Raw genomic sequence first — 26,842 nt, forward strand, 5'->3', positions numbered from 1 at the left:
TTTGAGGTGCTTGTATTCACAACCTTGGTTGTATCCAAATCCAAGCGCTCTGTTTCATCCAAGAAGGTCTTGTCTTGTAAACCCATAAAGGTTATTAATTGGCATCAGTGTTCCTATGAAGAACCTTTAACATCCATGGAGCCATGGAATTTCTTTAAAAAGTTCCTTTCAGAACTTTCGACCCAAAGCTTCTCTGAGGAACTCAAAATGGCACCGCAGGGAAAGTTCAATTTTAGAACTTTTATTTTTAAGAGCGACAGCTACAAAAGTCCAGCTACTCCGGCTTTAGATGTGACTTCCGTGGGCTCTGGCAGTCGCCTGTACCCTTGTTCCGTCCTTGGGCTCCTCTCGGGCCCGGCGTGGGCCTTCGTGGGCCTAGGCTGCCGTCAGGTGTCTAAGATTGGAAGTTGCCCTGTAACCGGACACTGTCTACTATAGATTCCGCCATCGTCCTCTTCCTCTCTCCCCTCCCCGCCCATCCGTGCTTGTCTTTGGATCCAGCGTGCAGCTGCTGTCACCCTGACACAATCGCAATTTATTTATTCCCAGCCACTGGCCATATAAGGACAGGCATTATCTCAGCAGGAGGAGCCGTGGCGATCTATGCCAGTCTTGCTGCATTAGCGTGTGCACAACTAGAGAACTGAAATGCAAGTTGCCTCAAATGGATAAAAAAGTGGCTGATTTGATGATTTGCAGTGCTACTGTTGAATGATCATTGAAGTTGGTGCATATGATTCTAAGGTTTTATTCATTTGTTAGTGGTGAAAAGGAGTTTTCAGTCTGATCATGAGCAGATAAAACTTGAGACTTAAAGAACTTCCCATGAGACTTGACCATCTTTACGCCTAGGAATAAGAACCTTTAACATCCATGGAAACTTTACATTCCAAAAAGTTCTAAATAGTGGGAAAAGTTCTTCACTGTTCTTTGAACAAAAGTTCTAAAAAAGAAACTGAAAAGTTCTTCAAGGAACCAAAAATGGTTCTTCTGTGGCATCACCATATCCAATGGCTTTCACCGTGAAAATCCATTAACAAGCATCAGGATTTTGGCGTAGGTTATTCTTGAGAATTTGAGGCATGGCTTCATTTGTCAAAACATGATCTGGGTCCAATTGCTTTGTATTAGGCCAAAGGTTTTATGACCTTATGACCTCGCATCTGTTCGCCTTCCTCACCTTCCTCCTGTTTAGCCACATCAAAATGTCTTCTAGGTGACGAGTTTCCTTACCTTGCATTTTAGGATGCTCCCTAATGACATTTTGCAATGTGTTTGATTGCTGAAATGACAGATTTAAAAGTTAAAACCCAATGGAACGGTCTTTCAAGCCAAGATTAAAGTCGCCATATCACCGGCTTAATGCAAATCCTGTCAAAATTAAGGTTTCAAATGGGGGTTTTCACAATGATGCCATAGAACAATGGTTCTCAATCCTGGTCCTGGGGGACCCCTGCTCTGCACATTTTGCATGTCTCCCTTATTTAACACACCTGATTAAGATCATCAGCTCATTAGTAGAGATCCATGAACTGAACTAATAAGCTGAAGATCTCAATCAGGTGTGTTAAATAAGAGAGACATGCAAAATGTGCAGAGCAGGGGTCCTCCAGGACCAGGATTGAGAAACAATGCCATAGAAGAACCTTTTTGGGTTCCTAAAAGAAACTAGAGCCTTGGGACGACTGTTAACCAGTCGCCGTGCTCCTGTTTTCAACTTTTCTTGAGGTTCTTCCTGTTTCTATTTTTAAAGGTTTGATTGGGGGTTCGGCCAGGATTATATAACGTTTGAGGTGCTTGTATTATTAACTTTGGTTGTATCTAAATCCAACCACTCTTTTTTATCCAAGAAGGTCTTGTCTTGTAAACCCACGCTCTTAAAAATAAAGGTTTTTAATTGGCACCAGTGTTCCTATCAAGAAACTTTAACATCTGTGGAACCTTTTCACTCAGTCAGATTATTTAAAGAACCTTACAGTGAAAAGTTCTTAAAAAGAACCATTTTTGTCTTAGTGTGAAGAGCACCTTGGAGATTCCATAGATGTTAAGGGTTCTAAAAAGGGTACCAATAAAAAACCTTAAGTAGCTAACGTAGGAAGTCGTACTGATCGACTACACCTGATATGGGTACTTGTCGCGAGTAAGGGCTCTCCCCACCTTTCAGCAATGTTGTACAGCAGGCATGCGGTGCCCCTGCTCTTTAGGGACATCCCTCAGCTACGAATTGTGGGCCGGGCAGCCAAATGCTTATTCCATAAAAAGGCCAATGCGCCGTGGCTTTACACAAAGGAGTCATGCTTTCAATCCCTTTTACCCCCCTTGGGTCCATGTGATGTTCTTACCGCGTCCTAACTCTGATACCTATGATTCCTTTGTAGAATTACCACCCGGATATGATCCTGGTTCTCGGATTCAAAAATGTGTCACACAAGGCACTGCCATTTTGTGTCAAGCTATTAAAAGCTTTGAAGTAACAAGCTAAAAATGGCACATGGGAACTTGTGGAATTCTTTTCTACTACATAATATTACTGTACAAAAACAATCTCATGCTAATATTGATTTAAATTAATTTCTTGTGTTGATTTAAACGTATGTAGACATTGTGAGCTATTGGAGAGGTAATATCTTCATTAATTGCTAATTTTGGAAGTTTCGAATCACACCTCTTGATTGACAGAAAAAGGCCAGTTAGACTCCGCCCCCCTGGAGGCATGATCCTTTGTGGAGCTATTTCTGACATCAAGTGAGACCAGAACCTTGGCACCTGTTGCTATATTTGTCTCTTAGTGATTTGCCCTACAGATAGATTAGACAGATAGATAGAGCTTTGCATATGATTGTTAAATTCTATAATATATATAATATTAAAAATATGTATTTTCAATATTTTATATATGTATACAGATGTTGTTTTATGCTGAATTTAATTAATATTTTTATATATTTCCTATTATTATTTATATATATAAAATGCAATATTAATATTATCATTATACAGTGTATCAAAATACCTCAGTATTGCCTTTTTATACCATCATTGTACTGCACTTTTTTGTAATGGCTGATATAGATAAAAAAATATATACTTATATAGAAATATATTTTTTTTTATTTTCAATCAAACTCATTTCACCCCAATTTTTTCCCCGTTTCAATTTTTTTTTTTTTCATTTTTAAAAATTATAATAATCAACATGTCTAATTAATTGAAATCATGAAACTTATACAATTTAACAGCGATTTATATTATTTAAGGTAAATATTTTTTCAGGTAGATATTGCTTTAAAAAATAATATTTTAAAAGTATTCTGCTAATTTATGCTGTCTTTCACTGAAAAAACTGCTAAATTATTTAGAGAAGGCAAAATTATGACAAACTAAAGTTAATAGTTGGTAAAGATGCGTATGAGCAGTATTAATTAAGATATTAGCCTAATATTTCACCTACCTGACTGAAGATGATAAGAACAAACACAAATGTTGTCAAGATTCTTGTCCTAGAAATCCTGGTTCAGTTTGGCCGACCACAAACACCTTCCATTCCTCAGAGTTTTTTGCACTCTTCTCCTGGATGTTTTTCCAGAGCCGACCGATTACAGCCCAAAACATGACAATAATTGACCATTTTCAGCAGAAATAATCAGCAAAATATGCAAGTTTTGTTTGGTTCAGTGCTATTGTTTACCTTTTGTGCCACGATTGGTGACGTGTCATGAGTTTTTTACACCAGTTTTTTTCCTCAAAGGAAACTATAAAATGCGTGTGAAGTGACTCTCAGAGCAGTTCTACAGATTATGTGTTTATGACATGTACTCATATATTGAGGCGGCAGAGTCTGAAAACACGCAGAACATGCAGGATTCATATTGAAATGTCTTTTTGCGGTAATATTCACAGACACTAGTCCATATCGCATTTTAATTAAATGCTGCGTTCTAGGCAGATTTTTGTGCCCGTAAGTCTTTGTAGCATTCCAAGCAAGTCACGCAAAACTGCCTGAGCGCAAAGAATTGTAGTAGCTAGATGTGAACAAACCAGCATGGCAGACCGTACAGGGCTTATGCTCATTTACAATCATATCCAAACGCTCAAACCAACTCTCTCCATTTACTTTGTATTGAGGGAAGCTGCCTCCTCGTCATTTCTGACTTATAACAAAAAGCAGAACAATGTTTAAAAGCTGCTATATGACAAGGTGTACAGTAAATAAGCTAAAAAACACATAAGTACGTTTTTATAACCTGTCGACTTAAAAAACGAGTGTTTAAGGACACAAACGAGCACAACGTGTCTTATCACTCCGAGAACTATGTCGGCTGGAGGGAAACTTAACGGCGACAGTAAACATTTATTATTTAACCATGTCAAAGGATTATTTCACCACACCGGAGAGGAGATTTATTAAGAAACTAAATTTTATTGGTCTATGTCAGTGCTCCTTTTTCTTACCTTCCTTTTGTTGGAGAAATGATTCCAATGAATGACCCAACGTGAAATACCCTGACATCTACAACTATTTGTGTCCTTAAACTCTCGTTTTTTGCGTCGACATCTTATAAAAATGTAGTTATGTGTTTTTTAGCTTGTTTACTGTACACCTTGTCACATAGCAGCTTTTAGACATTTTTCTGTTTTTTGTTGTAAGTCAGAAATGACAGGGAGGCAGCTTCCCACAATGCAAAGTCAATGGAGAGCGTTGGATTGTTTTCCCCCCTGATGGGCTTGGTTTGGGCCTGGCCTAAATGTGCTCTGTCTCTATTATGGCCGTGAAGCCCCGCCTTCTCACTGAAACAGCCAATCGTTGATTAGTAAAGTCAAAGTGTCACTGTAAGCTGCCGTTAGAAGCAAAGTCCCTTTAAGGCAAGTCATGTTACACGGTGGCCATCTTTGAAATGCCTCTCGGGCATGCAAGTGCAGCTCCTATCTCTTTGAATGGGGAAACATCAAATTCTCCAAAACCACCAAGCTGACAATTAAATTCCATATTTAAATCACGAAAGAAACTATCACCGATAAGAACTACCTCATAAATATGGTTCCTTGTGCTCCAATAGTGTTAAAAAAACAACTTATTTTTCAGGCTAGATCAGCCAGTGCGCATGTTCAGTACTGAGCGCATGTCTTAGAGCGCCGATTGTTTCCATAGCAACCGAGACTTCTAACGGTAGCTGCAGTGATGCACTAACCAGAGCCATAGAGAAACAGAGTTGCGACACTCCCATAGGCTTCCATAGGAACTGAGGAATGCGGAAGTAAAGCGTGTCATGGAGCGGCCAATAGTTCCAAACAACCAATAGCTCCTCCATTGAAGCCCATTCATTTCAGCGCTTCTCAAGCACTGTCGCCGGTAAATTGAAGAAATTACTGCATTTTTTTACATTTTAACGCATCAGTTGACCTCTCGAAAAACTGGCCAGTAGTGGTATTTTATAAAGCGTGTTGTAGTTAATGTTTATCGTTAAAAAATAAACAGTTATACTGTAAATGCAGTTAGATAACGTGAGAAACACCATAATAGCGACCATAACCAGATACTAATTGTCATAGTTTTACGTTTTTAGTCTTTCTGCAATCTTTCTCTCATTGTGGGAGATTGAATGAGTTTCAGTAAAGACTGCATTCAAGAAATACGATAAAATGTATACTGAATGCAGTTCGTTGCCTTGTGTTTTTTAAACACTATTTTCATCTTTTCTATTATGTCAAATGCCATTTTTGCTTGCCTTTTATAATATTCAGTTATGTTGTATATTTGAATATCATAAAATAACACAAATAAATTACTTTTTTTCTTATTTAACATTAAATCATTAAATCAAAACATATAAAAAAGAGAGTGTTTGATCATGTCCAAATACACATTCAAATGTATTTTACCTTAAATATCACACTAACTGTGATATAAATACTATATTAGAAAATGTTATCTTTTAAATGTTCAGGATCATTATTGCACATATTATTTAGTACAAAAAAAAAAAAACTCCTCAAAATATTAACTAAATAGAACTGAACTATATATTACAATTATTTAATTGAATAAAAGTTACACTTAAGGTGTTTGGTCACATTTGACTGCCAAAAAGTATGAGAACATATTAATAATTAGTCTCTTTATCACTGCCCAGAATAAAATGCGATTGTAAAGCGTATTCAGAGAAGTTATCAATACACAATCAATGCACATTATGTGTTAATAATTACTCGAAATTGCTGCAAATATAGTAAAACTGCTGTCTATCCTACTTAAACCCATTCAAACACATTGACAGCGCGGAGTTGTTTGGAACTATTGAGAGCTCCACGAACCACGTGACCGCGCGGCGGCGAGATCAAAGCGTGTCGCAACTCTCTTTCTATATGGCTCTGGCACTAACTATACTAATCAACAATTGGCTCTTTCATTAAGAAGGCGGGGCTTCGCAGCCATAATGAGCGTTGTAGTTTTCCCCATTCAAAACTATAGGAGTGACATGTCTTGGGTATTCTATATGCTGCGTCCCAATTCGCATACTATCCGTCCTAAATAGTATTCGAAAATTGAATTAGTATGTCCCAAATCGTAGTATGTTTAAAAAAGTATTCCAAAGATTCCCGGATGGTCTACTACTTAACTTCAGAATTCGAAGTGCGGATCAATGCACAGGATTCGATTAGAACTACAAACACGCATATGATAAAAAAGTGTTAAAAAAAACTACAAACATGGCGGACATGCGCGACCAACAGACAGGTATAGAGAAAGGGGTTTGAGTGATAAATAATCGATGTGTAACCTGATAAAAAATATTTATTTAGTGTTATCCATGTTATATTTCATGTGCAGCAACATTATAAACTTTTATAATGTTAGGTTTGGTCATTTACTTTTAAATGCATCATTATGCAAACACAAGAGCAGAGTTCTCGGCATTAAAGACTTGTGAAAGATCGTGCCTTTTCATTTCTCTCTCTAATACGGTAGTAAATCAAATTAAATGAAATGTAGATAATGCTAACTGTGATGATTAACAGGGCAGTTGCCTTGAAACATGCAGCATTATTCTATGTGGTGACGTACTTGTAATTGAAACAGAAACATATCGCCCAGCCCCGCCCATTTATTTTGAATAGCCAATAGCGTTCCATTAATATCTGCTCGGGCCAGAGCCGTTAAGCTCGGTAAAGCCGCATTTGTAGCTTATGACAGCCACAGACTAATAAATTACCCCATAGATTCAATATGAAACTCTTGCTAAAACAAAATAGTGATCATAATTATGCTGAGGCTGTGTAGTTTAAAACATGCCAATCGCACACGAGCGAATATGGTCTGTTCCGTGTATTGCGTCTCTGTGTAGGTGGTGGGACAATACGGACTCTAGAGAGCATTTGATTGGACAGAATGTTTGTGCACGGTGCTATCATCAAAATTGTTGCTTCATATTGGCGGAAGTGACGAGATTGTAAGTTTTGAATGCCCATATCTTGTAAATGCGAATTTTGTAGTTGTTTTGAAGCACACTAGTTTATAGATAATCTTAAGGCTGATGTATTCATATTAAAAGCCAAAAAACTTTCATTTTGATTTCAGGGGGACTTTAAACAGTGGCAGGATTCAGGTAACTAAGATGCAGTTATGACAAGTAGTATGTCCCAAAGCTTGCCTACTATTCTGCTAAATACTTATGTACTTTTTCTTCACAAATATAGTACATACTTTTTAGGGCATAGCATAAGTTGGCGATTTGGGACACAGCAATAGTCTTTGTTAGAAGTCCCGGTTGCTATAGAAACAATTAGCGTATTAGCGCATGCGCACTCGCTCATCTTCCCTGAAAAAGCTTTTTTAAAGGTCCACTGAAGTGCCTTGAAACACGCAGCGTTATTCTATGTGGTGACGTGCTTTTAACTGAAACAAAAACATATCGCCCAGCCCCGCCCACTTCTTTTGAATAGCCAATAGCGTTTCATTTATATCTCTTCGGGCCAGAGCCGTTAAGCTCGGTAAAGCCGCATTTGTAGCTTATGACAGCCACAGACTAATAAATTACCCCACAGATTCAATATGAAACTCATAATTATGCTGAGGCTGTGTAGTTTAATACATGCCGATTGCACATACTGTATGAGCGCATATGATCTGCTCCGTGTATTGCGTCTCTGTGTAGGGGGCGGGACACTACGGACTCTAGAGAGCATTTGATTGGACAGAACGTTTGATGAGAAACTGAAGTGCACGGTGATATCTTCAAAATCGTTGATTCATATTGGCGGAAGTGACGAGACTGTAAGTTTTGAATTCTCATATCTTGTAAACGCAAATTTTGTCGTTGTTTTGAAGCACACTAGCTTATAGATAATCTTAAGGATAATATATTCATACTAAAAGCCAAAAAACTTTAATTTTGATTTCAGGGGAACTTTAACGCTATTGGAGCACAAGGAACAATATTTATGAGGCAGCTCTTGTCAGATTCCATTGGTGGTTTAAAATATGAAATTTAATCATAAGCTTGTTGAGTGTTTTGGAGAATTTGATATTTCCCCAGTCAAAGAGGTGTTTCAAAGATGGACGCCGAGTGACATTACAAGGGACTTTGAATGTAATCACCTTCTTTTGATTTATGTATCTAAAATTTGGCAAAATCCGTGGCACTCCGTGTTATACAGTAAATTAAGTTTTTATGACTGTATTCTGTGATTCCGTCCACGTTTTGTGCGTCGCGAAATCTTTTAATCCAATATTTAATTTACGTGTAACTTTATACTACGTTAAAATCCTAAGTGTAGCCTACTGAGACTATAGCAAAAAAACATGGCATTGCCATTTTTTGCATACTTTTATGTAAGGGCTGTAGTGGCATTTCAAGTTTGATTTTGTGAAGTTTAGCTGCTGTGTAATGCAATACATTTAATCCCAGTGCAGCTTTGCTCACCTGGAAATCCCTTGGCCCGCTGTAAAGGTTGTGTTCGCTCTCCCTAGCTGCCGGTAAATCCTGAGGGTTCAGACTGGGCTCAAGGCTCACCTCCCTAATCATACTCACATTAATTCAATTTACCCCCTGCATCCGCCAGCACAATATGATCAGGGGCTTTTACCCTGATACACACAGGAAAACACACTTATGAGCCGCTGGAACTAAACTAGATCGTTTTAGATCGCATTTTTTTGTATTTATTGCTTCCTGTCAGAAGCCTAAACGATCACCTGCCGCGTTTCGAAGCCTTCCATCTGTGTTTATACAATCATAAACATTGAGAAAGCCTAAACAGAATGTTGTTTAAACATCTGTAAGGTCAGCAGATGATATTAAAGCGTGTTTCCTCGGAAAAGCGCACGTGTGTGTGTGTGTGCATTTGACCAATAAGCCGCAGTCTGCAGCGGTCCGATGGCATTCCGGCGGGATGAGCTATAGCAACAGCTGTGTTGTTTCCAAAGCCTCTGTTGCTAGGCGACAGGCTCATTGGATGTCCATAGACCCCGCGACAGATGCTGGCGCTTTGCGTATTTGTCCTTCCCGTGAGCACAGGGTTAAATTAAGCTACAACCCCCCATGGACTCACGTTGTGCTCGTCTGAAGCGGATATATTTGTAATTGTGTTGGCGCTATATTAGGTGCTGGAGCTGCTGTCATTGCATACTGTGCACCCCGAGGGTATCCGAGTCTCGTCATGAAACTCCTTGACAGCCTTTGTGGAGGTATTTCATAGAGTTGAAGCTGTGTGGAGCTAAACTTGGCGCGTGTGAGAATAGTTACACAGCCGCCAATGTCCTTTTTGGTACTGGGGGGGTTTACAATTTCCTTTTGCGACAAGTCAGCTAGTCTGCAAGGTGAAGCGAGTTAGAGATTTATACAGTGTACTTGATTATTTATTTATTTATTTATTTATTTACAATACAAAAACATTTTTATTGTTGGTCATAACATTAAAACAACCCCAATAATTTTTTTTTTGTGATGCATGTGTGGATATTTATTAAAATTAATTATGAATTATGCCGAATTTGCATAATTAAATTATTAAATGAACAAAGACACCATGCAAAACATAATTTTGTTTATATTATTTGTCTCGACGTTCAGCAATGTAACTTCACAATGTAAAAAAATCTGTAATAACATGATACTATTTGTTTAAATATTTTGTATCACCACCACAACACTTCTTTTTTACTGTCAAGGCTTAAAATACGTTTTACTATTTTGTTTATTTAAGTAATTTGTATTTCTTTAAACTCTCACAATTTATTTATTTATTTTATTTGGGCATAAACAGGTTATAGTCCTTAATTAATACTTTCTTTAACATTTTATTGGAAATGTTATATTTTTTTTATTTATTCATTTATTTTAAATGTTTTCCTATATATTTGTACATTTTTGTTTTCTTTTAACATCTTATGTTATTATCATTTCCCTGTTTTTTACATTCATTTTCTGTTCAAATTTATTTATTTATTTTAACAATTTTTTGTATAATTAAATTATTAAACGAACAAAGACACGATGCAAATCATAATTTTGTTTGTTATATGGCTTGACTAATGTAAAATAATCTGTATTAACAGATACTATTTTTTATATTTTGTATATTAATATTATATACTTTAATGACATACACTAACTGTAAAAACATAAAATAAAAATGTAAAATATACAGTCGCCACAACACAAACACTTTTTTACTGTCAAGGCTTAAAAAACGTTTTACAATTTTGTTTATTTAATTAAGTAATTAGGATTTATTTGTTAAAGTTTGATTTAAACTCTCACAATGTATTTATTTAATTCAGGCATACACAGATTATAGTCCATAATTATTACCTTAAAGCTTCATTAATACCACTTTTTTCAACGTTTTATTTTTATCCCTTTTTTGTTTGTTTATTTGTTCATTTATTTTAAATGTTTTCCCATGTATTAACATATTTTTACCATTTTTTTACATTCATTTTCTGTTCAGATTTATTTATTTATTTATTTATATTAACAATTTAAACTGTTTTTGTGTAAGTAATTCATACAATTTGTATTGTTTATTATTGTACCGTCTCTTTATTTATTTAAAATGTTAAAACTGATTTTTACCATGTTTTTTTCTGTTAAAATGTATTTTTTTTTTATCATGCAGACTGGTTTCTGTAATTTATAATTATAATATATGTACTATATATATATATATATATATATATATATATATATATATATAGTACTGTTTTCTTTTAAAACGATTTTGTTTATTTTATTTATTTCAAATATTTTCCTATATATTAACAAAGTTTTTTTTACATTCATTTTTTTAAATGTATTTATTTAAACCATGTAAATGGGTTTCTGTAAGTAATTTATAATTTCTTTAACATTTTATTATACTGTTTTCCTTTAACACTTATTATTTTATAAGACATTATTTAATTTAAAATAAATATTTTTTCTTATATTACATTTTCTAATAAAATGAATAATAAATGTATTTATTTATTTATTTTCTTTCAGGTGTAAATAGGGTAATTTTCTTCATTTTCTTTAACATTTTATTAAATTCTCTCTTTTAACATTTGTTTTTGCCTTATATTAACAGATTTTTTTTCATGACCTTTTGCATTTATTCCCCAGTTACGTACTTTATGTATTTATTTGTTTATTTTACCCATATAAACATGTTTTTGTAAGTAATTAATAACGTCAAATAAACAAATAATTTATTTATTAATTTATTTTACCAATGTAAACAGGTTTTTGTAAGTAATTAATAATGTCAAATAAAAAAAAAATATTTTAGCATGTAAACAGGTTTCTGTAATAATTTCAAACAAACAAATAAATGTAAAAAAAAATGTATAATAAAATGTTAAAGAAAATAGTACAAATTACTTACAGAAACCTGTTTACATTGGTAAAAAATAAATAAATAAATACATAAATACATACATACATACATACATACATAACCGGGAAATAAATGCAAAATGTCATGGAAAAAATCTGTCACATTATTTATTTATTAAAATATATATTACCTTTCCTTCTTTCCTTTAAGTCTCTGTACCTGTCTGTTTCATACCAGGCCTTTTGTGTATCATCACATTAGCAGTTAAACCCCCACATAGTTCACAGTTCCCTCATTTAAACTGCACACCTCGCCGCTAACCTTTTACCGTTTTAGCGTCATGCTGAGCTCAACATTACAGGGCTGTATTTTTAGCCGCTTGACTTGGCCCGAGTCGGCTGAGCACTTGTATGCTTTAACTAGCGCGTTGTGTCATCACAACAGGCCTGCAGTCTCTGCACCGAAAGCCCATCTGCTCTCAACAATATGGCATTGCGTTTGGTGGGGCGAGTCCTCAGCAGGCTGGAGAAATGTGTCAAGTGTAGAATCTGACTGCGGCGAGCCGTTGTAAAGATGAAATACAAAGAAAAAAAATCACAAGTGGCAGCTGTGGAAAATGTGAAGTTGTTTTGTTAGCCACCTCTGTTGGAAAATTCAGCTGCCAGCTTTGACAGCTTTGGGTTTTTAGCTGGTAGTTTGAGCAGCAAATCAGCATATTATTATGATTTCTGAAAGATCGTGTGACACTGAAGACTGAAGAGTAAAGATGCTGAAAATTCAGCTTTGATCATAGGAATAAATTACATTTGAACATATATTCACATAGAAAACTGCTATTTTAAATTAGAATAATATTTCACAATATTGCTGTTTTTACTGAATTTTTGACCAAATAAATTCAGCCTTGGTGAGCAAAAGAGAATTCTTTCAAAAACATTAAAAAGCTTGCATAAATATTGTATTATTTATTTATTTAGTTTAGTTTTATTTCAATGTGGCATAAACAGGTTTCCATAGGTAATGCATACCTTTCTTTAACCTTTTATTATTCTGTTTTATTTTAACATTTATTTATGTTTTTTATTTTTTGTTTTGTTTATTTATTTAGAATATTTTTTCCATATATAGATGTGAGAATTTACTATTGACATCGATATAGACATTTTCTTCCCTATCTTTGTATCTGATTCACTTCATTGGACATTGAAATGATAGATAGATAGATAAATAAAATGATGGATAGAACGGTAGACAAATATACAGATAAAATGATGATAGATAGATAGATAGATAGATAGATAGATAGATAGATAGATAGATAGATAGATAGATAGATAGATAGATAGATAGAAAAACAGAATGATAGATAGATAGATAGATAGATAGATAGATAGATAGATAGATAGATAGATAGATAGATAGATAGATAGATAGATAGATAGAAAACTAGAACGATAGACAGAATGATAGATAGATTGAACGATAGAATGATAGATAGACAGCTTGAATGATAGATAGATAGAACAACAGAACAACAGATAGATAGCCAGAATGATAGAGAGAACAATAGACAGCTTGAATGACAAATAGATTGAACGATAGAATGATAGATGGATAGACAGCCAGAATGATAGATAGATTGAACAATAGAATGACAGAACAAAAGAAAGATAGAACGATAGACAGAATGATAGATAGAATGATAGACAGAATGATAGATAGACTGAACAACAGAATGACAGAACAATAGAAAGATAGAACGATAGACAGAATGATAGGTAGAACATTAGACAGAGTGATAGATAGATTGAACGATAGAATGATAGATAGATAGACAGCCAGAATTATAGATAGATTGAACAATAGAATGACAGAACAATAGAACGATAGACAGAATGATAGATAGATTGAACATTAGAATGATAGATAGACAGCCAGAATGATAGATAGATTGAACAACAGAACAACAAATAGATAGCCAGAATGATAGATAGATTGAACAATAGATTGATAGATAGACAGCCAGAATGATAGATAGAACAATAGACAGAGTGATAAATAGATTGAACGATAGAATGATAGATAGATAGCCAGAATGATAGATAGAACAATAGACAGAGTGATAAATAGATTGAACGATAGAATGATAGATAGACAGCCAGAATGATAGATAGATTGAACAATAGAATGATAGATAGACAGCCAGAGTGATAGATAGAACAATAGACAGAGTGATAAATAGATTGAACAACAGAACAACAGATAGATAGCCAGAATGATAGATAGAACAATAGACCGAATGATAGATAGATTGAACAATAGAATGATAGATAGACAGCCAGAATGATAGATAGATTAAACAATAGAATGATAGATAGATAGATAGCCAGAATGATAGATAGAACAATAGACCGAATGATAGATAGATTGAACAATAGAATGATAGATAGATAGCCAGAATGATAGATAGAACAATAGACAGAGTGATAGATAGATTGAACGATAGAATGATAGATAGACAGCCAGAATGATAGATAGAACAATAGACCGAATGATAGATAGATTGAACAATAGAATGATAGATAGATAGCCAGAATGATAGATAGAACAATAGACAGAGTGATAAATAGATTGAACAATAGAATGATAGATAAACAGCCAGAATGATAGATAGAACAATAGACCGAATGATAGATAGATTGAACAATAGAATGGTAGATAGATAGCCAGAATGATAGATAGAACAATAGACAGAGTGATAGATAGATTGAACAATAGAATGATAGATAGATAGACAACCAGAATGATAGATAGATTGAACAATAGAATGATAGATAGACAGCCAGAGTGATAGATAGAACAATAGACAGAGTGATAAATAGATTGAACAACAGAACAACAGATAGATAGCCAGAATGATAGATAGAACAATAGACCGAATGATAGATAGATTGAACAATAGAATGATAGATAGACAGCCAGAATGATAGATAGATTAAACAATAGAATGATAGATAGATAGATAGCCAGAATGATAGATAGAACAATAGACCGAATGATAGATAGATTGAACAATAGAATGATAGATAGATAGCCAGAATGATAGATAGAACAATAGACAGAGTGATAGATAGATTGAACGATAGAATGATAGATAGACAGCCAGAATGATAGATAGAACAATAGACCGAATGATAGATAGATTGAACAATAGAATGATAGATAGATAGCCAGAATGATAGATAGAACAATAGACAGAGTGATAAATAGATTGAACAATAGAATGATAGATAAACAGCCAGAATGATAGATAGAACAATAGACCGAATGATAGATAGATTGAACAATAGAATGATAGATAGATAGCCAGAATGATAGATAGAACAATAGACAGAATGATAGATAGATTGAACAATAGAATGATAGATAGATAGACAACCAGAATGATAGATAGATTGAACAATAGAATGATAGATAGACAGCCAGAGTGATAGATAGAACAATAGACAGAGTGATAAACAGATTGAACAACAGAACAACAGATAGATAGCCAGAATGATAGATAGAACAATAGACCGAATGATAGATAGATTGAACAATAGAATGATAGATAGACAGCCAGAATGATAGATAGATTAAACAATAGAATGATATATAGATAGATAGATAGATAGATAGCCAGAATGATAGATAGAACAATAGACATAGTGATAAATAGATTGAACGATAGAATGATAGATAGACAGCCAGAATGATAGATAGAACAATAGACCGAATGATAGATAGATTGAACAATAGAATGATAGATAGATAGCCAGAATGATAGATAGAACAATAGACAGAGTGATAGATAGATTGAACGATAGAATGATAGATAGACAGCCAGAATGATAGATAGAACAATAGACCGAATGATAGATAGATTGAACAATAGAATGATAGATAGATAGCCAGAATGATAGATAGAACAATAGACAGAGTGATAAATAGATTGAACAATAGAATGATAGATAAACAGCCAGAATGATAGATAGAACAATAGACCGAATGATAGATAGATTGAACAATAGAATGGTAGATAGATAGCCAGAATGATAGATAGAACAATAGACAGAGTGATAAATAGATTGAACAATAGAATGATAGATAGATAGACAGCCAGAATGATAGATAGATTGAACAATAGAATGATAGAACAATAAAAAGATAGAACGATTGACAGAATGATAGATTGAACAATAGAATGATAGATAGATAGACAGCCAGAATGATAGATAGATTGAACAATAGAATGATAGATAGATAGACAGCCAGAATGATAGATAGATTGAACAATAGAATGATAGAACAATAAAAAGATAGAACGATTGACAGAATGATAGATTGAACAATAGAATGATAGATAGATAGACAGCCAGAATGATAGATAGATTGAACAATAGAATGATAGATAGATAGACAGCCAGAATGATAGATAGATTGAACAATAGAATGATAGAACAATAAAAAGATAGAACGATTGACAGAATGATAGATTGAACAATAGAATGATAGATAGATAGACAGCCAGAATGATAGATAGACTGAACAATAGAATGATAGAACAATAAAAAGATAGAACGATTGACAGAATGATAGATTGAACGATAGAATGATAGATTGAACGATAGAATGATAGATAGACTAGACAGATAGACATTGACAACCAGAATGACAGATAGATTGAACAATATCGATAGAACAGAACGACAGATAGATAGAAAGCCAGAATGGTAGATAGATTGAACGATAGATTGAATGATAGACAGACAGAAATTAGTTCAATTCAGTTCAAACTCACTTATAGCAAACAACATGAACCCATGGTTGTTGTGATCAGCCTGAGCTGAACTCTATAGCTATATCCTGGTAAGATGTAAACAGATGCTGGACTCTTCAGAAACCTGGCTGGCCCACATTCACAGATGGTTTTTACGTTCGTGCTGATGCAGGTTGATTAGGCATATATTACTTGAGCTGTCAGTTATTTCCGTCGGCAGCCGGCGAGGAAGGCTAACGCATGCCTAAGCTAGTTTCAGATAAGCAAATAAATGCCAATGGACACCCGAGAACAAAATAAATACGCCGTTTAGCTGTACGGGCCGCTAGGGGGATTGTGGGAAGGGATGACAGATGAGCTGGACTACATGCGAATGAGCCAAACTTCACTTCTAGAGCTTTCCAGGCAAAGCGCATAGCAGCGAGTACACCGAACGCTAAATAGAGTCAGCGTATTGGGTTGAATTGAACAATTGCGATGAAATGAGAGCAACCTTGTGGTAAATTTTCAATGTTTTGTCTCTTCTGCTCAACTCGGCTGTATTTATTAGATAAAAAAATACAGTAAAAAAAAAACACATTAAATTGTGAAATATTTTCACAATATAAAATAACTGTTTTCTATTTGACTATATTTTAAAATGTAATTTATTCCTGTGATGCAAAGCTGAATTTTCAGCATCTATACTCTAGTCTTCAGTGTCACATGATCCTTCAGAAATCACTTTAATATGCTGATTTGATGTTTAAGAAACATTATTATTATCTCTGTTGAAACTAGGCACAATTAGCATTCTGAGGTAAATTTAATGTGTTCTGCTGGTAAACATGCACAGAAAACAGTATGAAACAGAAGTGATACAGTGTGTTGTTGAGTGCATAAGGCCAGCTGCCCACTGCTAGATATATTTAGGGTCTGTTATCTCTCTTATCAGCATATAATCCAACCATTTGGTAGCCATGTGTCCATCATTAAAGCTCCTGCTTGTTATGAAACCAGGGAGTCCCCATATACACCAACAGCAGTGTGTTATGAAACCAAGGCTACATTACTCTTGACCATTGGTTGTTTTTATTTTTAGATTTGATACTCTAAAATAAGACAAATCAAAGTCACAAACTTCAAATAGATGCTGTTCTTTTAAACCATCTATTCCTCAACGAATCCTGAAACAATGTATTAAGGCTTCCAAATATAAAAAATATTAAGCAGTGCAACTGTTTTCAACATTGATAATAATACAAAATATTTCTAGAGCATTATATCATGGTTTGGTTTTATTTTTAGATTTGATACTCTGATCAAATTGTCAAAACAAATCCGTAATGTAATGTTAAACAGGATACGCAATGGATGTTGTTGTGTTCTCTCATCTCCTTCCGCCAAAAGAGATGTCTGGCTGTTAATATTTGACGAACTTGTAATGAATGGCAGCGCTGCTAAATATAAACATGGAGGCACGGTGCCTTCCCATTAGGCTCCATTTATGTCTTGGGTCTTGATAACAGCAGCCTGGCAGGAACGCCCGAGGCATTGTGGGTAAATATCTATGAACAGGGGGAAGATTGTGGCATGAATATCAATAGTCTGACATTAATAGTACAACAATGCCCCGATGAGAAGTGTGCTAGACAAATGTTGACAGCAAATAACAGTTAAGATAAGGCAAAGCATAACTCATGTTAACTAAAGACATAGTGCATCCAAAAATGAAAATTCTGTCTTTAATTATGTTCAAAACCTGTGAGACCTTCGTTCATCTTTGGAAGACAAATGAAGATATTTTTGATGAAATCCAAGAGCTTTCTGACCCTCCATAGACAGCAACACAAGCACATTCAAGGACATTGTTAAAATAGTAAATGTGACATCAGTGGTTCTTTTTTAATTTTATGAGGCTACTATTATACTTTTATTTATATATACTTTTATTTCGCATCAAATACTGACATGGAAGATAAGGAATTGTTTAATAAAATTGTTTTCTTTCTGCATGAAAAGTATTCTCATAGTTTGATCAAATTACAGTAACATGGACTATTAAAACAATGTTCTTACTACCTTTCGGGGCCTTGAACGTGGCAGATGTGTTGCAGTCTATACAAGGTCAGAAAGCTCTTGGATTTCATCAAAAATATTTTAATTTGTGTTCTGAAGATGAATGTGTTCTTTCAGGTTTTGAACAACATGAGGGTAAGTAATTAATGACAGAATTTTCATTTTTAGGTGAACTATTGCTTCAAACTTGTGTTATCCATCTTATTCAACACAGAAGTAGGCCTATGGGTGAGATTTGATTTAGAAAGTCACGCAAAACCTGTGTAGCACTATGTTTGCTGTCTTCCGGTTGTATTTCCACAGTGATCTGACGGATTTATGAATGAAAATCCACTTTACCGGCTAAATTACTCTTAGATAGCGATGCTATTGAAATATACAGAGCTACCACATGAACAGAAATCCAAAGACAATATTCTTAGGTTGACGCACTTACTTGACATGCAGTAAATGGTAAAACTGCACTACAAACCAGTGTGTTCATAATTGAGATAATACATTAAAATAATATGGTAAGAAAAACCAAGTTGCAATATCAAGCAGCAAAACAAGCTGTTTTGTACAGCTAAAAATAGCTGGACACGGACAAGACCAGAAGCCCAACCCATATGGCTAAAACAAGGTGGATAGACATAAATGAAAGCTGCACTTGATCCCCGGGGATCAAGCTACACATTTTACATTTGTAGATGCAGTGTTAGTATGCTTTTTAACTGGGGTTAGTACTGCTTTTTGCATTTATCCAGATTCTCGAAACCAAACTTGTAGAGTGCGAAACAATTCGACGTTAGAAGAATGTTACTGCTAGAAGCTCATCAACCAAGAGACAATCACATGCCACAAAGTCATGTGCTTTGGATAGTCACAGAAATCCCACTTATACAATTGTTTATATATATATATATTTATATATATATAATCGTTTCAGCGTTTGAGGCGAAAATGTTGAATGGTGACAAAAAAGGCGTCCGTTGGAGTGAAGAAGGGAACATCTTACTCTTACCTTGATTGTCCGAAATGTCCATTCTTGATAGTTCAGTCTGCAATATATAATAGAGGGTTCACACTTACGTCACGGTTTGGTCAGCCACATTGGAGATACTCAGATATAAACAACAGCATTGATTATTATGTATGGTAAATGTACTACTGAATACGTTGTTCTGCTAATTTATGTTGTCTAAACCATGGAAAAACGCGTGGAAGCTGCTAAATCATATAGAGAAGGACTTAGTAAACAGGAAAGGACGCAATATTTTGACAATCTAAAGTGAATAGGTGGTAAAGATATGTACGAGCAGTATTAATTAAGATATTACCCTAATATTTCAACTACCTGACCGGAAATGATAAGAACAAACACAAATGCTGTCAAGAATTCTTGTCCTGGAAATCGTGGTTCAGTTTGGCCAACCACAAACGCCTTTTGTTCCTCAGACGGTTTTTTCACTCTTCTCCTTGATTTGTTATAACTTTTGGCAGTCTGTAGTACTTTTAAATGTTTTTTTTAGTACAGCCCAAAACATGACAATAATCGACCATTTTCAGCAGCAATAATCAGCAAAATATGCGAGTTTCGTTCAGTTCAGTCAATGGCGTGGTTTGTGTTCAGTGCTGTCAATATGAACGCGCAATAATAGAGTCGTTATGCAAAGCGGTCGCGTGCTGAGTTTGTCCAGTCAATGACAGTGACATCGCAATTTTGCAAATGTGACCCTGGACCACAAAACCAGTCATAAGGTTAAATTTGACAAAACTGAGATTTATGCATCATATGAAAGCTCAATAAATAAGCTTTCTATTGGTATATGGTTTGTTAGGATAGGACAATATTTGGCTGAGATACATCTATTTGAAATCAGAAATCTGAGGATGCAAAAAAATCAAAAGTACTGAGAAAATCACCTTTAAAGTTGTCCAAATTAGGTTCTTAACAATGCATATTGCAAATCAAAAATTACATTTTGATATGTTTACAGTAGGAATTTTACAAAAAAATATTCATGGAACATGAACTTTACTTAATTTCTTAATGATTTTTGGCATAAAAGAAAAATCAAAAATTTTGACCCATGCAATGTATTTTTGGCTATTGCTACAAATATACCCCAGCGACTTAAGACTGGTTTTGTGCTCCAGGGTCACAAATGAGAACGTTAACCTGGGATTTACAGTAGGAACATACAGTGTGAAACGTAAGTTCATGTATAGGATTAATGGCTGATCCCAGTTAAATTATGAGCAGTTTGTAAAAAAGGTGAAGCAAAACAACTATTTCAAGTATGAACAGCCCTAATTTGTTATTTATTGAGAGAATGTGTGCTGTTGCTTTTTTAGACTTATGTACAAAATGTACAAAAGATAGATAAATAGATGTATAAAAGATACTCAACAGCGTAGCAACCGCATAGCATCATTCTTACAACTATTTAAAGAAAAATGCACGTGCAAATAAATTAGATTCAGAAACTGTAAATGAAAGCAAATGATTATGCTGTTAATGGGAACCCTTGGTATTAAAGGGATAGTTCACCCAAAAATTAAAATTGGATGTTTATCTGCTTACCCCCAGGGCATCCAAGATGTAGGCGACTTTGTTTTTTTAACTCAAACCGTTGCAGTCTGTCAGTCATATAATGGTAGTCAATGGGCACCAAATCTTTAAGAGTAAAAAACATACATAGACAAAACTAAATTAAACCCTGCGGCTCGTGACGATACTTTGAGGTCTTAAACAGAGGTGTAAAGAGTACCTGAAAACCATACTTGAGTAAAAATACAGATACCTTACTGTAAAAATTACTCCGTTACAAGTTACAAGTCACCAATTCCAATAAGACTTGAGTAAAAGTCTTAAAGTATCCGATTTTAAAAGAACTTAAGTATTTTACTCGTACTGAACGTAGGCTCAAAGAACACAAAGAAATGTGTAGGCCCTATAACAAGAAACCGTTTATTTGTGAGAATTTATTTAAATCCTAATATAGAAATGAAATTGAACTACTTAATGTTTCAAAATGGCAGAACAAGTCAGTCTCAGTCAAACTCAAAAACTGTTTAAAAATTGAAAAATTAATTTAAAAGCATTTTTAGTGCATTTAAAATTAAGCATATATTCACTTATTCAGTTGAAAATATTTTATCTTAGCATTCCACAAAGTTTCCAAAAAAAGAAAAGAAAAAAGAATTCACATTACTGATAAAAGTATATAAAATATTGCCTAATGCCCCAAATTATATACACAATACTAGAACACATATTATTCCAAATAAATGTTTAAATTTGTTTAATGTTAAAACCTTGTTTAAAACTATTTAAAGTAACTGATTATAGAAAAATATAGATTCTAATTATTTGGGATATAAAAGTTTCATAGGATAAAACAATTTGCATTGATTTGTAATGATTTGCCATCCCTCCTGTTTCACATTTTTGAATGAATAGTAAAAAAAAAAATCCATTATTTCATCTGACAATTCACGATGCCTTGATGGCATAGCCTACAAATATTCACTTTTGCTGATGGAAAAGGGCATAAAGTCTCTGAAAGAAACTTTAAAAGAAAACGCATAGCATCATTACTGTACATTATAACATTACTCACATGGGGATTTTGAATTCCGCACAGAGATTCCGTTCACGTTCATGTGGAGTAGTCTCATTTAGCACATAGGTAAATAGCATCCAGTACCTTCAGCACCCTGCAGATGGCCATATATCGCCTCTTCCGCTCAAGAAATTACCCATAGCAGAAAAAGATGCCGACTTGTCGTGCACAATCACAATGCAATGAGTAACGGTAAGTGTACGTTCAAATGTAGTGGAGTAAAGAGTACATATATTACATAAAAAATGTAGTCGAGTAGAGAGTAAAAGTTGCTTATATTTTTGATACTCAGTACAAGTAAAAAGTAGCCAAAAAAATACTTAAGTACAGTAACGAAGTCCATTTACTCAAATACTTTACACCAGTGGTCTTAAAGGAGAAGTCCGGTGTGATATTGACCTAAAGCGTATTGAATCATGATACCGAGTGTGAACGTACCTTGCATATCTCATCTCGTCTTGTCCACTGCAGTCCGAAATCTGGGGTCAGTTAGCCGATGCTCACAACAGGTTGTCAATGAGAGTCAATAGGGCATCGAAGTAGCCATGTAAATAAATCCGGTCGCCGCCATCTTGAATTTAGTCACGATAAGTCGAGTGTCGAGCACGAAGGAAACTACAACCTGATAAGTTGATAACCTGATAAGTTCCTTCCTGCTCGTCACTCGACTTATCGTGCCTAAATTCAAGATGCCGGTGACCAGATTTTTTCTTGCAGTTATTGTCTGTATAAATCGTCTTGTAAATAAACTACCGGTGCTTTTTCTGAGTTCTCAATGTCTCGTTTTAAATGTCAGGGCCCTTGGAAGTCTACCAATGAAGTGTGGAGCTACTTTGTGCCTCGTAAATGGCATAAAACAGTGATTTATTTACATGGCTACTTCGATGCCCTATTGACTCTCATTGACAACCTGTTGTGAGCATCGGCTAACTGACCCCAGATTTCGGACTGCAGTGGACAAGACGAGATGAGATATGCAAGGTACGTTCACACTCGGTATCATGATTCAATACACTTTAGGTCAATATCACACCCGGAGTTCTCCTTTAAGACACATAACGATCGGCCTGTGCAAGAAACTTAACAGTATTTATATCATTATTTACCTCTGATCCATCACAACGTTCAGCTGTATGGGTTTAATTTGGTTTTGTCTGTGTATGTTTTTTTACTCCTAAAGATTTGGCAACCATTGACTGTCATTATATGTGACCCTGGACCACAAAACCAGTCATAAGGTTAAATGTTACAAAACTTGATGTATACATCATATGAAAGGTCAATAAATAAGCTTTCTATTGATGTATGGTTTGTTAGGATAGGACAATATTTGGCCGAGGTACATCTATTTGAAAATCTGGAATCTGAGGGTGCAAAAAAATTTAAATACTGAGAAAATCACCTTTAAAGTTCTCCAAATTAAGTTCTTAACAATGTATATTACTAATCAAAGATTCAATTTTGATATATTTATAGTAGGAATTTTACAAAAAATCTTCATGGAACATGATCTTTACTTAATTTCCTAATGATTTTTGACATAAAAGAAAAATCAATAATTTTGACCCATACAGTGTATTTTTGGCTATTGCTACAAACATACCCCAGCGACTTAAGACTGGTTTTGTGCTCCAGGGTCACATATGACTGACAGACTGCAACGGTTTGAGTTAAAAATCTTTGTTTGTGTTCTACTGAAGAAACAAAGTCACCTACTATTTGGATGCCCAGCAGATAAACATCAAATTTTCATTTTTGGGTGAACTATACGGTTAAGACTTGTAAATGATGTCTCTTTCTGAAATTTGTAGTAGAAAACCCATTAAAGATTTACATTATTTTAAATCATTACTTCAATCATATAAAATGGTTGCACTTCGTGAGCTACTTGCGATACCTGTTGCTATTTTTACCGCAACACAACTCTGAATAAGCAACTCGAAAAATAAAATACTGATACGATGCCACATGGTTGTAATTCTCAGTCAAAGGGTGACAAGAGAAGCAATGTAAGTCTTCACTGCTTTTCCTAGCGATAAGAAGAGGAGAAAAGAATGGAAAGATGCCTGTGAACGAATAAAACTTCCTAAAGACCAGCGTCTTTGTTCTTTCCACTTTAGCCCTGATACCTTTGGGGCTTTTAGTCGACCACAGCTACTGAAAGAGCTCACAAACGGCAGAGACAGGAAATGCTAGATGCCATCCTGGCAGGATGTAAACATGCCGATGCTTGTCATGATGCCGCAGACACTGAAGGAGTTTCTCAGTGGCGATTTTACTCTCAATCCAGGGGCGTTTTTACTCTCTTTGGGGGGAAAACGATGGTATAGCATTTGGTTTAAGTCTACACTTACATCCATCGCCACCTGTAAGCTCTATTAGTAGCTGTGGTCATCGTATCAGTATTTTATTTTCCGAGTTGTGGAATAACAAAAATAACAAAAGATAGTGCCAGTAGCTCACAGAGTGCAACCATTTGACGTCTTCGAAAAAATGGCGCCCCCCCCATAGACCTAAATATGTATAAAATGTTGTAGATTTTTAAAATAACTTTTAATATAAAAATAATGATAGATAGATACATCTTTCAGGGTTTTTATACTACATATTTTAGTAAGAGACATCAGTTATGTCATACAAGTCCTAATAGGTTTCCCTTTATCATTATAGTTATCATCCTTGGTGTGAAGAGGCCTTTAAAATTTGTGCATTTGTTTTCAAGTTTATTCTAAGACAAATGACTACAATCTGGGCCAGCCATGCACATTTGGTCATATTAACCTTTTACAAGGTGTTTTAAAGTCTGTAAAACTCTTTGTAAATTCCTGTTTATCCGTCTGGAAAGCGCACAAATAACAGATAGCCTGTCCTAAAAGGACTATTTTATCACAGGATACTAATCACAGAGACCTCAGGAAGACCTGCTGCAGTCAATTACAGTCCGCTGTGGCTCGCTGGGCAAGATTTCCTAAGGCTTCGGAGGAAGTTTTTAACGTATGTCCTTTTGGTTTCTCTGCAGAGGAGGAAGCCGTTCTGGAATCCATCCTGAGAGACAGATCTCACATCGAGGAAACTCTGAGGCTCGCGGCGGATGAGAAAGCAGGAGATTATGCTGGTGAGGACATGAAGCCTGTGTCTTAGACAGATACTCACATAAACACACAGTTTCAGTTCACTGGGTTTTGACAGTATGCTAGCAGGTGAATGTTGACTAAGCTTGGGTTAAGCATCCTTTCACACAAGCCTGCTGAAAAGAAACAGTGTAACTGGTTTAAACCAAGAGAATTTATTTATTTTATTTTATTTATTCTATCCATTGTTAAAGTTAAATATGTAAACCTAAAATACTTTTTAAATTTAAATTTATCCACAATATAATAAATTATTCAAACTTTTAATTATTTCTGAGTATTGTAATGTTATTAAATTCTGTAAATGTGCTAAAATATTTTTTTTTATAAATAAAATATATTAGTATTTATATAAAAGTAATATTATAAGTTAATATAACTTTGATATCTTAAAAAACATTTTACATTTTTTGCAGCTTCCTTATGAACCCCTTTTAACACCTTTGTTGCTGTTTACTAAAATTATTTAAAAAAAAAATATTATTATTATAATTATTATTTAAAAAATTAATATATATATATATATTAATATAAATATTAAACAAAGAACTTACAATTAAAATAAAAAAGTAAAATAAAAAAAGTTTAGGTTGGACTGAAATTAAATCTGAAATAAAAAATATATAAATATATAAAGGAAAATAAGAAGAAAAAAAGGAAGTGATATGATGAATTAAGTGATATAACTAATTAAAATAAATTAAGTGACTTCTGTGTGAACAATTACATTAAAGCCAAAACAAATTATTAATATATATTTAAAAATATTTTTATATCCATTATTAATGTTAGATATGTAAACCTAAAAAAAGAAGCATTTTTATTTTAAATTTATTCACAGTAAATATAATTTCTAATGATTTCCATTTTCATTAGTAGTATAAAACTGTAATGTTATTGAATTCTGTAAATGTGCTGAAAATTTGCCATTTTGTAAATAAATGAAATGTATTAATATATATATGCATGCATAAAAAAATAACAAAAAGGACAAAATCTTACAACAAAATAGCTAAATCTTAAAATAAAATTAAACTTATCTCTTCACAAGAGTCCTCCTTTCTTAAATAGAAAATGTAATTTATACTGTATAAGAAAAATAATACATGTGATATTATAAAGAAAATATATTTTCCTAAAATAAATTAAATAGACATGTAAACATGAAAAGAAACATTTTCATTTCAAATTTATTCAGAATAAATACATTATTTCTGTGTAATCATAAAATTGTAATGTTATTACATTTTACAAATGTGCTAAAACTAAACATTTAATTGTAATAATAAATAAAATATATTACTATTAATATAAAATAATATTGTAAGTTAATATGGCAACTTTGATATAAAAAAAAAAACATTTTATATTTTCTGCAGCTCCATTTGTTATTGTTTACTAAAACTATT

At 34.0% G+C, this 26,842-nt stretch overlaps 1 protein-coding gene across 2 annotated transcripts in view; it reads left to right on the forward strand.

Moving 5' to 3' along the window:
* srl (sarcalumenin) overlaps positions 1–26,842 on the forward strand; it is a 51,694-nt gene that overhangs the window by 756 nt on the left and 24,096 nt on the right. For both annotated transcript variants that reach the window (XM_073837242.1, XM_073837250.1), the window contains exon 2: positions 25,322–25,417. In XM_073837242.1, the coding sequence (XP_073693343.1) occupies positions 25,322–25,417 (96 nt within the window). The remainder of the gene's footprint in view (positions 1–25,321; positions 25,418–26,842) is intronic.

Source organism: Garra rufa, chromosome 1, assembly GCF_049309525.1.
Source record: "Garra rufa chromosome 1, GarRuf1.0, whole genome shotgun sequence".
Taxonomy (NCBI): Eukaryota; Metazoa; Chordata; class Actinopteri; order Cypriniformes; family Cyprinidae; genus Garra; species Garra rufa.